At 49.7% G+C, this 13,660-nt stretch overlaps 1 protein-coding gene across 1 annotated transcript in view; it reads right to left on the bottom strand.

The window, feature by feature from the left end:
• The window catches only part of ITGB5 (integrin subunit beta 5), a 39,688-nt gene extending 26,489 nt beyond the window's left edge, over window positions 1-13,199 (bottom strand). Inside the window, exons 1-4 of the mRNA XM_072341938.1 lie at window positions 12,939-13,199; window positions 10,098-10,183; window positions 6,155-6,359; window positions 1,799-2,048 (exon numbers count right to left, since the gene is read on the bottom strand). Coding sequence (XP_072198039.1) covers window positions 1,799-2,048; window positions 6,155-6,359; window positions 10,098-10,183; window positions 12,939-13,050 — 653 coding nt within the window. The 5' untranslated portion in view covers window positions 13,051-13,199. The remainder of the gene's footprint in view (window positions 1-1,798; window positions 2,049-6,154; window positions 6,360-10,097; window positions 10,184-12,938) is intronic.
• Between the last annotated feature and the right edge of the window lie 461 nt (window positions 13,200-13,660).

Here is a 13,660-nt window from a genome sequence, read left to right as displayed (position 1 = left end):
CTGCGTGCATCCCTGAGGCCAAGCCAAATCTCAGGGGCAGGGAAAGACCTATGTAGAGCACAAGACACGGTGCTGTGGTGTCTGTGAACAGCTTGTGTAGAGCCACTTGTCCATGCCCAGCCAGGTTTGTCAGCCAGATGGTTTCCATTACAGCAGCGTCCCAAAGCTAGGCGTGCAAGGGATGCAGAATGGAAAATACTGCACAACCTGAATGCTCTGAGCAAGGGGAAGTGTTTGAAGAAAAAGTGACAGATGAAAGTATTCCTTCACTAGCCAGGGCTTTCATCTGGGTGCTGCAGGACTCGCTATGCTCCAAAACAAGCTTTGTACTTTCCCCTGACTTACCTACTTTCATCCCACTATAAACACGTGCAAGGGCACCAAAGTCAAGGAGTTCCAGATTCGCAGCTATGCTTCACAGCCAAAGCATGAGTTTTTAGCATTAAAATCACCATCCAATTGACTTTCCTCACTGGATAGAACTGATGAAAAAAGTGCATGGATAATTTTGTCTGGTCAACAGGTGATGAGATGCCAAATATATGGTCAGTGCCAGAAGATGGCAACAGACTTACAGCTGATGAAAGCTCTCTTTAATCTGCTTCTCATACAGAACACTTAGAGCAAGCACACTCATAAAGCTTGGCGTCTGTGATGTGATCTTACAGTCTAAGTATCTCCACATGCTTTACAAGAAAGGGCCAACTCTACTGCCCTTACAGCAGAAAAGGGCACCCCAAAAAGGGATGAGGAGAAGAAGGGGCAGGACAAGGAGCAAAAAGGGAGGGTGACGTTCTCCAAGGAGGTGACTTCAGGTTGGATATTCGGCAAAATCTCTCCTCACAAAGAGTGGTGATGCACTGGCACAGGCTGCCCAGGGAGGTGGTAGAGCCACCGTCCCCAGAGGTGCTCAGGAAAAGAGCAGATGGACACAATGTGTCATGGTTAGTGGGCATGGCATGCACGGGTTGGGGTTGGACTTGGTGATCTTTGTGGTCTTTTTCAGCCTTCATGACTATCACTCACTGCTGTATCCATCCTCACATGCCAACATCCAAATCCATCTGAGCCTGCACGCCCTCCACGTCAGCCTATTTCACTGCGGCATAATCCTTGATTCAACAGACTAGATCCTCTGAATGTTACAAGTCAAACAAAAAGACACTAAGAAAACAAGGAGGAAAAAAAAAAGGCCCTGATAACACTACAAAGCAAACTTCATTATTTGTGTCTGTTGCAATTGCCAGTTCGCTTTCCTTCCACGGCAATAAAGATGAAGGAAACTGCCTGACATCTTCAGAATGCCTTACAAATACTCACTAATCAGTCTCACAGGCCCTTCCAAGTCTCACTTCCCCCAAACACTTCTGTTGGGAAAGAATTGCACTGCTTTAGTCTCCTTATCTGTAAAGCAGAGAAGAAGAGCTTAATTGACCTACTCAAGGCCAAACTATGACTCAGAGCCAGGATCAGAAATCAGGAATTTCTGGCTCTTGTTCCCTTTTCTCAAAGCCTGTTAAAAAAAAAAAAAGAAAAGCCTGCAATGTCTGCATCCTCTTCAGGTATTTAAAAATAACTTTAGATTCCTGGCACAAGAGCTTCACGAGTCTAGATGCAGAATAACCCCAAAAGCTGCTCCAAAATTGGGAATTGCTCGATTTTTAATGGCTCTGGAGCATTATCATAGAGTCCTACAAGTGTGGTTCAGTGTCTACAGCCAGAACGGCAAGGAAAGACTCTCCAGACACAGTCAGTGCCTGCACTGGGCTTCTCCTTTTGGGAAAAACCTATCACTTACCCAATGCAGGGATTGTTTTGGTATCTTGGTGCCGTGTAGGAAAAAGGAGAAATGTTTTTGTCCACAAAAGAGCCAAATCCCAGCCGGAAATTGCTCGTGAGCTTTCGCATCTCTTCAGCCAGCTTGGTCCCCAGATTGCGAATATTGTCCAGGTCATCATTCATGGACAGGGAGAGATCCATCAGGTAGTACAGGTCCACGGGATAGTCCTCCACTTGGCGGACCTGAACTCGGAAGGAGGTCCGGTCACCTGCGTACATACAAGAGTTGAGAGCAGTGAAAAGTGCTGCAAGAAGAGCCTTTGCACACGTTGAATGTAGACTGTGTGCTATTTTTGCTTTCACCTTGCAGAGCAGACAGGTTTCCTGCAAACTAAGAGGGTTACGGGAAACAAGATTTTTCCAAGTCTACTCCTCAGAAGACTAACAGGTAAGCAAGCGAGGCCTGCACAAGAAGGAAAGGAGGTAGAGCAGAAGAAGGAAGAGAGTCACGAGGAAACATGAGACGAAGGCAAGACATCCTCTGGGCTGCGCCTGGAAGGCAGATTGCGGCAAACACAGAAGGAACACCTTTCAGAAGGACCTCTCCCCAGGAAAAGAGTCATGTCACCATCGTTCTGGAGAAAGCAGGGCAAAAAGGGAAGTGAAATAGGAAAAGAAGGATGTTGCAGTCAACTGGGGAAGTACCAAAGCGGAGATGAAGCTTTCATCCAAAGCGATGAACACAAGGGAGGGAACTGACAGGACTGAGTCAGGCTGAGAAGATATGAAAATGAGCTGAAGTAAGCCTCTCTGCTGACCTGCCACAAGTGCTGCCCTTCTGCAAAGATCTTTTAGCTGAGATGGTGTCCAGAATGGGAGTCCATGTGTTGAAAAAGGTCAACTGGCATCAGTATGAGCTCAACTTCAAGCCAGAAGGGACACGGACAAATTTTGCCTTACATTTTGTCAATAGCTGAGAAAGGGGACAAACTGAAACCTCCAGTGCTCTCGAGCTGGAAATCCCATATCTCCTGCTGGCTCTGCACCCCCTTTTCCAGCTTGGTAAGCACTCAGGGTCTAAGGCCATCTCAAGACCAAAGCTCCCCTTCCTTCCCATCTCTCCCTTCACAGCCCAGGCTGAGCTTTCAGGCACCAGCAGGTTCCACAGCACTCTTTGCTTCCTCCCTCTTTAGAAATGAAAAGCACATTTTTTATTATCGTGAAAACATTTCCCTAAAAGTTTTATTGTTTTCCTCATTGTTTGCAGCAGCACAGCTGCTCCCACTTACTTCCAGCCCACAAGCAGGCGATGGCAGCATCCCCAGTGCTCTGCAGCATCCCCAGTGCTCTGCAGCCCCACACAGTGCCAGATCCTGCTCCCCTGAGCCCTGTGTCACCCCCAAGATGCATTTTTCCCCACTTAACCCACTGAGAAAAAGGAAACATGCCCCAGACACAACAGCTTCAAAAACACTCTTCTTCCAGAGTAGGTCCTAAGATGGGAATTGCCATGCTGGAAAGACTGTTCCACTGAACCCTTCTTGATGGTAATGAATGTATTTAGTCCAAGAAAAAACACCAATAATAACAGGATCCCAGCGTTGCTTCTTCTGTCATTCCTAAGTGTACAAATTAATTATCTCACAGAAAATATTGCTAATGTATGGCGATGTCAGTACACAAGAATTTATTATTCGCTGTGTACGGTATTAGTCTGACTCTTTAGGGATAACCCAGCCCCTTCCTTCCCCTTTACCATCACCACCATCCTCTCCTTAGGGCTTTTATTGAGAAGCGTTAAAGTCAAAACTGCATTCAGAAATGTTTCCTGAATACTGTCACACAGGCAGCACAAAAACTGGAAAAGCTGCTTTTGGCCAATTTAAGAATGCAAACTTGACAACCGCTGATTATCCACAAAACCCTCTTCTGCTTGCTGATTTAATGGACAACACAACATGAATCTATTCATTGCTTTCAATTCCTTTTACAATATTCATACTTTGCATACCAGAACACTGTCCTATAGCCGGACACAGGGTTAATGAGCAACATCATAAAAGCAAAACGCTTGATCTGAAAGCTGCCCTGGGAAGACATCAATGTAAGGCCTTCGGGAATCAACTCAGAGCACAGAGATTTGGGGATGTGGCTTCTGCCGCAGGATGCTCAGATCTCACAGCCTGGGTGGGACCAGCAAACAATTGACAATTCGCCCTGTTCTGCTTCTGCTTAGCAGTCTGAGAATAGAACAGCACAATCACCACGCCTGCTGTGTCAATTGGTCTTTGAAATCCAACTCTCTGGGCACAAAAAGAAACAATTCCTGCTGGAGCGCAAAATTGGTATTATGCACAATATGCACAAAATTAAATCAATATTGTCTCCTTTCTGTCTTGGGTGCAGCCCTCAGGATACACTCTCAAGCTCAAGTAAGAATGGATGATTTAAACAGGGGATGCAAAACCCAGTGTTAGGGAAGTCATCAGCCCTGAGTAAGATGGTGTGCTGCTCTGCATTAAAAACAACAACAAAAAAAGCAGCACAAATGGGAGACACTGTGAAAAACATGTAGATATATTTCTTCTCCTGTAGCAACCTGGGGGAACTGAGGGCAAGTCCTGCAGCCACAGAAGCAGTTGCAAAAGCGAGACAGCAGAAAGCTGCTGGCAAGACTCCTGCCCCTCCCTGGCTCCTGCATTTGTTGGTACTCAGGAGAAGCAGTACAGCCTCACCTTCACTCCTTATTTCTGCAGGCCTTTGCTGTTTGCCCATAGGAGCTGTGGATGCCTCATCCCTGTTCATCCCTGTACATCTGGAGGTGCTCAAGACCAAGTGGGATGTGCCCTGGGCAGCCTGATCTGGAGGGTGGCAGCCCTGCCCAAGGCATGGTGTTGAGAATGGATGATCTTTAAGGTCCCTTCCAACCTAAGCCACTCTATGAATCTATGATTTGTCCAGCAGACCACAGGCTATGGCAACCCAAAGCATCCAGGTGAAGCAAGAACAGTGCAGCACCCTAGAGGGGTTATCAGCCCCACTTTCCATCTTTCTCCCATATGGGAACTTGTCAGTGCATCCTGGCTCCCTGCAAGGCCCAGCAGCTCCAGCATCCAGCAACGCAGCCCCAGGAAAGCCACAGAGAGACAGATCCCACATCCCCCTCATAGGCATCCCAGCAGCTGGGGGAGGGGAAAGGAACGTGTTGAACACCAGGTGTCACGCCTGCAAGATGGCAATGCTGAGCTTGCCATTTCCCACAGCGACTGCCTCGAGGAACAGAGTAATAACAGTAATAACAACTCCCTTTGGATGGGAGCAAACCTGTTGCGTAAGCAGCACCAAACTGCAGAAGCAGAGCCACACTGGAGCCACCATCAACCCCGGTATCTCCTGAAAGAGCTCTGGTGTGGTGAGCACCAACTCACGCTGCTGTTTCTCTTGGGCAAAACATCCTATCTATCTCATTTTTCTGTACACTCATGAGAGCTATCGCAGAAACATAAGCCCTAGAAACCCACACCAATTGCTTATAATGAATCACGCTTTTATACTCGCTTCTTAACTTTGCCATAAAGAGCTTTTTTTTCCCCCTTCAGAAACATCGGCTGCCAAATGTTTGCTAGAATTCTGAACCCACATTAAAGCCTTCCCCCACCATGCAAAAACTTTTGATAACAAGCACGCTCGCGTGGCTCCATCTAGCCTCTCACTCTTAATTTTCAATTAAAATGAAAAGACTTAAGAAGAGTGATGGCTCAGGGGAATGAAACAAGGATGTGGATATGGTCCAAGCTCTGAGTCACAAGTTCAAATCTTCATCTCAGGCCTTGATCCCATGGCTTTTTTGCATACCAACAGAAAACAGATATGCTTTATTAAAATAAATTTACATAAGGAGCTGTCTCAGTTTAGAGTCGAGCACTGTCAGGCTTCAGGATCCAAAGTTTCTTTAACTCTTTCTATCCAAGGAGTGCATTTTTAAGTTGAGCACGTCCCTTTTAAATGCACACAAGGGTTAGGTGATAGCTTGATGTGGGATCTGATTGACCTTGCACTGTCCTCTCTCATAGAAAACCTCAGCCCCAGCTCTGTTTGGAGCATATCACTAAAGCTGATGGGCTCTGCATGGGGCCAGCAGCCACCACCTTCAGTGAGCACAAGGACACAGGTACAGCCATCCTTCTGTCTGCTCAGGCTGGACCAGGCTCTGAGCACCCTGATCTAGCAGCAGGTGTCCCTTCTCGTGGCAGGGCAGGTGGACTGGATGACCTTTAAGGCCCCTTCCAATTCAGATGATTCTATGATTCTAGGTCTAGCTCCACTTCTCACCCACCCAAGTGCCACCATGGAGGTGGGAGCTGCTGGGACTCACCGGGACGAAGATTCAGGGCGACCTTCTGTGGGGTGATCTGCGTAACATCCAGGTGGCTCTGCCCAGAGCCCTTGCTGCTCAAGGGGACGTTCTTGACCACGCTGCTGCTGCTGTGTGGGTTCTCAATGGCTCCGGCGCAACCATTGGCAATGAGGTTCTGCAGGAAGTCGCACCGTGATGGGACAGACTTCGTGCTGCCAAACTCCTGGTGAAGGTGAAGAACAGACAGATTGGAAGGGGAAGGAGAAGACCAGAAAGTGAATTTTTCCACGTGTGCATGAGGAGGCATTTGACAAAAGGAAGAGAGAATACAGAGCTGTCACCAGGAGATGCCAGAGAGACAAATGCAAGCTGTAGAGAGAGGCTGGGGGCTCCAGAGACATACATCCCCTCTTGCCTGGGTGAGACCACATGTTCCAGCAGCAGTATCATGGTAACCCTACCTCAGACCACTGCAAATAGGGCTATCACACAGGAAAAATTCCATTGCAGCAAGAGTTCTGCAGGCTGGAGCACAGCTGGAGTGCTGTGACGTGAGCAGGCTGTCTAGGGAAGCTCTGCTGGAGAATAAGGGACTTGGACAAGGGCTAATGGGAGGTGTTACATCGAATCAGCTGCAGGCTGGACAAGAAACCAGCAGGAACAGACTGGAGAGGCAGCTGACACACTGCTTTCCACAGCACACAGTATCATGGAAGGGACCCTTAAAGGTCGTCTGGTCCAGCCTCCCCTGCAATGAACAGGGACATCTCCCCCCGTGCCTCCCCCAGCCCTCCTGCAGCCCCCAGCCGGCCCCCACCATGGCACACAACGGGGCATTGTGCGTGGCAGGCACTCAGGAACAGCCTGGCCTCACAATGCAGCCTTTGGCAGCCAGCACGTCCTATTTGTTAGCGTGCTGGTTTGAGTTTTATTTTTGAAAAGGCTAAAAGGAGAAAGTTGCCCAAAGCTTACTGAGTTTTCAACAGCAGATTCCTGCTCATTTCTGTACTATAACGACAGACACAACCACCTTCTGCTCAGGGGCTAAGCTACTATACTAAAATCACACAAAATAATGCAGAGAAGATGCTCGCAGCCCCTCCTTCAGCCACACAGCCAAAAAAGCAGAGCAGGGTTAATAACTGCAGTAGGATAAATCCCACTGTTTGTCAATGCTGGAGAGCAGCTAGTGACAGGGGGAACATCAAGGAGGCAGAGGTTGTCTGACTGATGTCAAACACAGCTCGGGAGTGTCCCCAAGGACAACTTCAGGTCCTGGGACGCATACACAGAGCATTTCCTCTGTGTTTCCTCACAACGAGGCCTGAACACTATTTGAAAAATGCAAGGTTTGCATTCCATCATGGAGCAGCAATGCCAAGCCAAGGCGACGGCACATCAGATGGATGTGAACATGAATTTCTTGGAATGCACCGTGTAAACAGATGGATTGAGAGAGAGGAGAACTGGGACTGTGTAAATCATCTCCAGCATGACAAAACAGAGAGCAGAGTCCCTCCCAGCCAAGAACAACGCCCAGCAGAACAGCAGGTTTAGGGCAGCCGTGGGGAAGAGCTTATCTCAGACATGATTAGTCCTTAAAGGAGTTGGACTCAGTGACACTTGCAAGTCCCTTCTATACTTGGGATATTCTATGATTAAATCAGTGAGAAGCCAGCCTTTGTCAAGCATTTCCAGTCACCGCTGAGGTCCAAAACCTTTTGATGTTCACAGAATGGCTTGACTTCAAAGGGCTCCAAACTGGGACCTGACTTTCTGGCTGGGATGAGGCAGCACAATGCAGACTTGGAGGAGGAGGAGGATGCTTTCTCACCATCCATCAGCCCTTAGCAGCACATCCTGCAGCACCAGTAGAAAGGCTCTGGGTACACGTTAACAGCAATTCTCAGCTCCCAACTCTGACTGTCCCACCAAGCTGAGCCACCAGCAACACAAGGAACACGGCTCTCACGGGCTTCTACCTCCTCAAGGCTAATTCAGCCACCTCAGCCCACATTTTAGGCAGGAGATGCCCCACTTCAGGAGAAAGTCAAGAGGAAGAACCCAGCTCTTGAGGGGACACAGAACACCATTTGATGGTAACTGAAAAAGCTCTCACTTCAGCAGCACCTCTGCACTTTTTCAGCTCCCTATCTCTGCTGCTTCTGACCTATTTTCTGCTTAGATTTCTTCTAAAACTGGCCCCAGGGAATTGCCACAGGATGACAATTGCTGAGCTGCACTGGCTCGTGCTGCAGAATGGCATCTGCTCAGAGATCACACCCCGCAGCTCTTGGTATTGGCTCATACTGCTTGCTGGGCCTGTGCACCAATAAGCAAGCAAAAGGCGATGGATGCAAGCAGACAGAAGTTAATGGAGATTAGGTCAACAATGTGACAATTACATGCTCATCAGCTTGAAAGTTTTAAGACAAATTGCTTGGCATATGCAAGTAGAGCAGTGGCAATACATAACTCTGACTTCATATGTCCTATGCTATTCCCTATGGTTTTTGCTTAAATCAATTCAATCCTGCAATAATTCAGCTTTCTTTCCTCACTTAGAAAGCTGACATGTTCCCTCCAAGAGATCCCTTGATTTTCTTTCCTCATCCTCAAGGCACAAACTCCTACAATCACAAAGCACGGGGTACGTGCACATCACCAGAAAACATGGGAGAATTCAGTTCACCAGGGAGGAAATTTCAGTTTAATCAATAGGATACATTAGTTTGCATGCACACACACAGATCTACCTGCATACATAACCCAGGGGTGGATGTACAACCACACAATGTGCACACATGCCAGGTATTTTCCCCTGCCAGCCCTGCCCCGATGCAAACTGAGGAGACAGCCAGCCATACTTTACACCTCCTCTTTCAAGAGTTATTTAAATAGATGATCCTATTTCAGCTCTGCCTTTCCTAAGCATCACATTATAAAGCAATACAGAGTTACAACAAGAGCTCACTAAGTTCCAGCCCGCAGTCTGGAATGGGGATGGCAGCTTTTTAACACGTGGCTCTTGGCCAGAAATACCTGGAAGTGCATTTTTAAATAGCTACTCCAGGCTAAAGGTCAGGAAGGATTACGGAACTTCCTTGTAAACACTTCTCTTCCCTCCCTCGGCCCCTCCACTCCATTTGGAAACTATTTTGTTTGGGAACTCTTCCGTTTGCAAGATAAAGAGTCAAGCTGCCAATGCAACAGGGCTGACTTACAATGAGTGGTCGTAGAGACCACCAGATCAGCCTTTCCACTGGCAGCATTTGCAAAACTTGTCTTTTGATGCCAAGAATTGAATATATATATATTTAAAAGCAAACTATCAGGTACCCACAAGCCATAACCAGCGCTCCTGGATGCAATATCACACTGCAGATTAGCTGCCTGGAACAGGAACTCCTACAGCTGTTTACAAGATGTCTCAAAAGCAAGATCTACTGCTTTACCCTTTCCCTTTCCCTCCTATGCATCACTCATCCCGCAGGGAAAAAAAAAAAAAGCATGGGAGCTATTCTGCTGTCTGGTAATGTGGTAATATAGCAGCATAAAGATGCTTTCCTTGGAGAGCTGCAGTTCTGCAGTGGTCAGGCAGTTGGATGCAATGATCTTTGCAGGTCTCTTCCAATTGAACAATTGACAAGGGAGGTGATTTCAGACTACAAGATACCCAAAAACATAAGGATGCCTTTTTTTTTTGCTGCAAAGGAGGCCGGTAAGCTGCACAGCTCCCTGAAATCAGTGACAGTGAGACACCAGAAGCACTGGCAGTCTCCTGAAAGAACACAGCATATTCACAGAGGGGATTTACCCTTGTTGTAGGCCACATAGCACGTACTGGGAGGGTAGCCAGGTCAGAGCGCTTTCCAGCAAAGCTCCCTGCAACTGAGCCCTTGCAGTGACAGTGCCCCATGCAAAGGGGGAGGCAGCTGAAGGAGCAGAAGAAGGAACATACCTCTTTGGAGCACCAAGCACATTTGGGATGGATGAGGAGACACTCTTCGCAGGATGATGCGCTTCCACTCGTGCACAGGTTGAGACCTTCAGCAAGAAAGGACAGAGAATGGAGTGGGCTAAGCTTAATACACTACAAGTTTGGTGTCATGAGCAGAGAACCTCTCATGATAAAAGGCTGGGTGAGAATAAATCTCTCCTATCCTATATGAAGGTCTTGGTTTCTGTTCCTTCCCCAAGAAATATTGAAAAAGGACAGAAATTAGCTTTGGGGTAACTGAGAACCACTGAAATTCTGGTGATTGCTCTTCCCTATTTTTCAGTAATGTCTGGTTAATCAAAGAAGGAAATAATACTGCTGACAATGCAGTAGCTGTGCCACTGGCCCAAAGGTGGCTGTCCCCAAACCCCTGAGATGCACACCCAGACCTCTCCCAGCATTTCCATCTGAAAGCAGCCTTAGAAGATATCCACCTCCCCTCTGATGACTCCCACAGCTGATTGCTGTCACAACAAATTGCTTTTACTTATGACAGGATTCACTTGCCCAAGATATCCAGGCTGGGCTGACCAATGGCCACACCGTCAGCAGGGCTCTGTGCTGCCGACCAGGGACACTGCTTTCTGCTCTGGGTACACAGCTATTCCCATCTGCAATCATCCAGCATCTGGGCTGGGAGAGGATTTCAAAATAAAGCAGAATGGCACAAGTTAAACCCAACGTCAATGGCACTGGCTCTGAATGCAGCAGCTTGTTTAACCAAGCCTGGGGCGAGGAATGTGCCCTTCAAAGGCACTGATGCCCCAGCTGCCCGGAGTGCAGCTCTTAACGTCCACTGTCAATACATAATTAAACTAATTTTCAGCCCAGGGGCTGCAGACTCTCAACAAAATGCCTTGGGCATGAACTGGGAGCCTGCAATTCTTTTCCCTCCCGAATGTCAATAAGAGCACTGTCTGACCTCTATTTTCAGAGAGCTGCAAGCACTGCAGGATGCCCCGTGCAGACCATGCGGACATGCTGATGGCTGCAGAACCACACAGGTTTTTTGTCTGGGGCAAGGACCTGACCAAGCATGGAGCAGAAAGACTGGCATTGCTGTCCCTGCTCCAAAGCCACCCCTATGATGTGACCCAGCCTGGCTGTGCCCTGCCAGGTGGTTCAGCCCAGCACTGGCTATGGAGCTGTGCTGGTTGTATGGCTTTCATTCAGGCAGGCTGTTGCCTTTCCTGTGGGCTGAACAAGGGGCTTATTAAGTTTTTTTCTTGCTGACCGTTAGTGCATACCCATGTGTCTCATTCCTTGTTCACACTGAGAAGTTGTGTTTCAGCTCCTGGGCACTGTGAGAGCTCCAAGTATAAAGATGTAACAGAAAGCAAAACGCGGCTTGTTCAGCATTTACAGCATGCAGGGAGATTAACACTCACACTTCCGAGCCCTACAGCTGCAATGGCTTTCAGCACAGCCCAAAGCCTTTCCAAACCCACTCTCTGAAGCCAATCCTTGCACCCCAGTTACCCAGCAGGCTTCCCTGTCCATCCACCTGGAAACAGGACAGCATTTACCTCTGTTCCTGACTGACGGGTTTCAGAATGTTTACTTGGCCACAGTGATGTCTGAATGAAAACTAAGGTCTCTTCCAGACCATTGGGTGTCACAACCAAAGGCCAGCCATGGTGCAGCGTTCCATAGGACATTCCTCCAGAGGCATTTCTTGGGGGTCTTTTCCCCACTTTGGAGCAAAACCAAAACTCCCAGCACTGCTTTCTTAAGCTGCTGGACTGGGGCCGCAAGCTGAGCTTTCTGAGCTGGAGCACAAAGGCAGCGCTTTCTCAATGATGATCTTTGCCATACTCAGTTCAGTGCAATGCCCAATTTGGTACAGATTTTCATGCTGGATCACACTGAAACAGGCAAAGGAAGGACCGGAGGATGCCTGTGCTCATCCACTGGGCAAGGAGAAGAAACTCAACCCCCTTCACCCAATTAACAAAACCACTCCTTTTCACTAAACTTCATGCAACGCAAAAAGTTCCACCCAGGATTTAGCTGGGATTACATTGGAGGAAGATAACACTGCCAAGCTGCACTCCATGTTCACATCTGCCCTGATGCCACCAGCTCCCAAACCCCAACTGCACTGAGCAGAAGGATCCAACGGGCTCAGACAGCATCCCTGAGCCCATCCTGCCGTTGGACAGAGCCATAGGAGCCCCAGTGAGCCGGAGAAGGCAGCACATCCCGGCGGGCTGCTGAGATTTTAATACTTAACACCAGTGATGCAGAGCAAGGTGGGAATCCCTCACGAAAGGTACACCACAGCTTTACTTGTAAAGATGCTCCGGGCAATCAGACCGCATTTTAAACCTGTTTTGCAAGAAAACCCTGTCCAGGCAGCTCCTCAAACTGCAGGATGAATGCAGTAGCTTGCTGGGGAGGAGAAAGGCGATATGCTCTCTGTTTCACCCAGCCATGTACGAGAAAAGAATCGCATTACTTATGCTGGGGATGCCCCATCCCTGGAGGTGCCCAGGCTGGACGGGATCGGGTCCAGCTCAACCCGTTCCGCAGTGTCCCGGTGCGATTCCAGCAGCAGAACGGGACTCGAGGAACTCTGTGTCCCTCGAAGGACCGGCGCCAGCAGCAGCCCGAGAGGGGCTCTCACAAGGACCGCTTCACAGGGATGCGGGCACAGCCCCGCCGCAGAGACAAACACCGGGCAGACATAGAAGCGGGATTGATGAAGCCGGCCGGAGAAGGGGAAAGCAAAGCAAACCAAAGCAAAGCAAAAGAAAGTTAACTCCTTGCCCCAACGCGCGGCGGCGGCTCGGGGGCCCTTACCTCTGCCGGGCTGCAGCGGGGCGGCCAGGAGGAGGAGGCGGAGGAGGAGGCGGAGGAGCGGGGGGGGCCGGCGGGCGGCGGCGGGGGCCGGCAGCCCCCCTCGGCGGGGCATGGTGCGGGCGGCCGGGGCTGCCCTTCCCGCCGGGCCTCCCTCCCTCCCCGCCGCCTTTTGTGCGGCCGCAGCGGCGGCGGCGGCGGAGGAGGAGAAGGAGGTGGCGGGGGCGGCGCTGGAGCTGCCCGGGGCGGGCAGCGTGGAGCCGCCGGGGTCCGCCCGCCGCTTGTGCCGCCGCTCGGGTCGGGGTACGGAGCCCGGGAGGCGGAGCCCGAAGCCCGGGAGCGTTGCGGGGCCGCGAGGAATCGCACGGGCTCGTGTGTGTAGTTGTGCAAGGGGCCGCGCTGGTGCAAGTGTGTACGTGCGTGCTCGCATGTGCGTGCACACGTGCGCGTGTCGCGCATGCACGTGCCGACACCCACGTGCAAATGTATACACGCGTGCATGAACACTCGGGCTGATGCATGCACAACTCCGTGCGGAGCTCGCAGAGTCCCATGCAGACACGCAGAGGCACATGCATGTAGTGGGTGGCAGCTTTGTGCACAGCTGGAAACGGATGGTCTTTAAGGTCCCTTCCAACTCAAGTCCTTCTGTGATGAGCACTGTCACACCCGGACACAGCCACGTGCACACACAGATATGCACACGTGCATCTGTAGCACGGGCA

The sequence above is a fragment of the Excalfactoria chinensis genome, chromosome 7 (assembly GCF_039878825.1).
Source record: "Excalfactoria chinensis isolate bCotChi1 chromosome 7, bCotChi1.hap2, whole genome shotgun sequence".
NCBI lineage: Eukaryota > Metazoa > Chordata > Aves > Galliformes > Phasianidae > Excalfactoria > Excalfactoria chinensis.
Note: the sequence above shows the minus strand (reverse complement) of the source record. Positions and strands in the feature narration are given on the sequence as shown.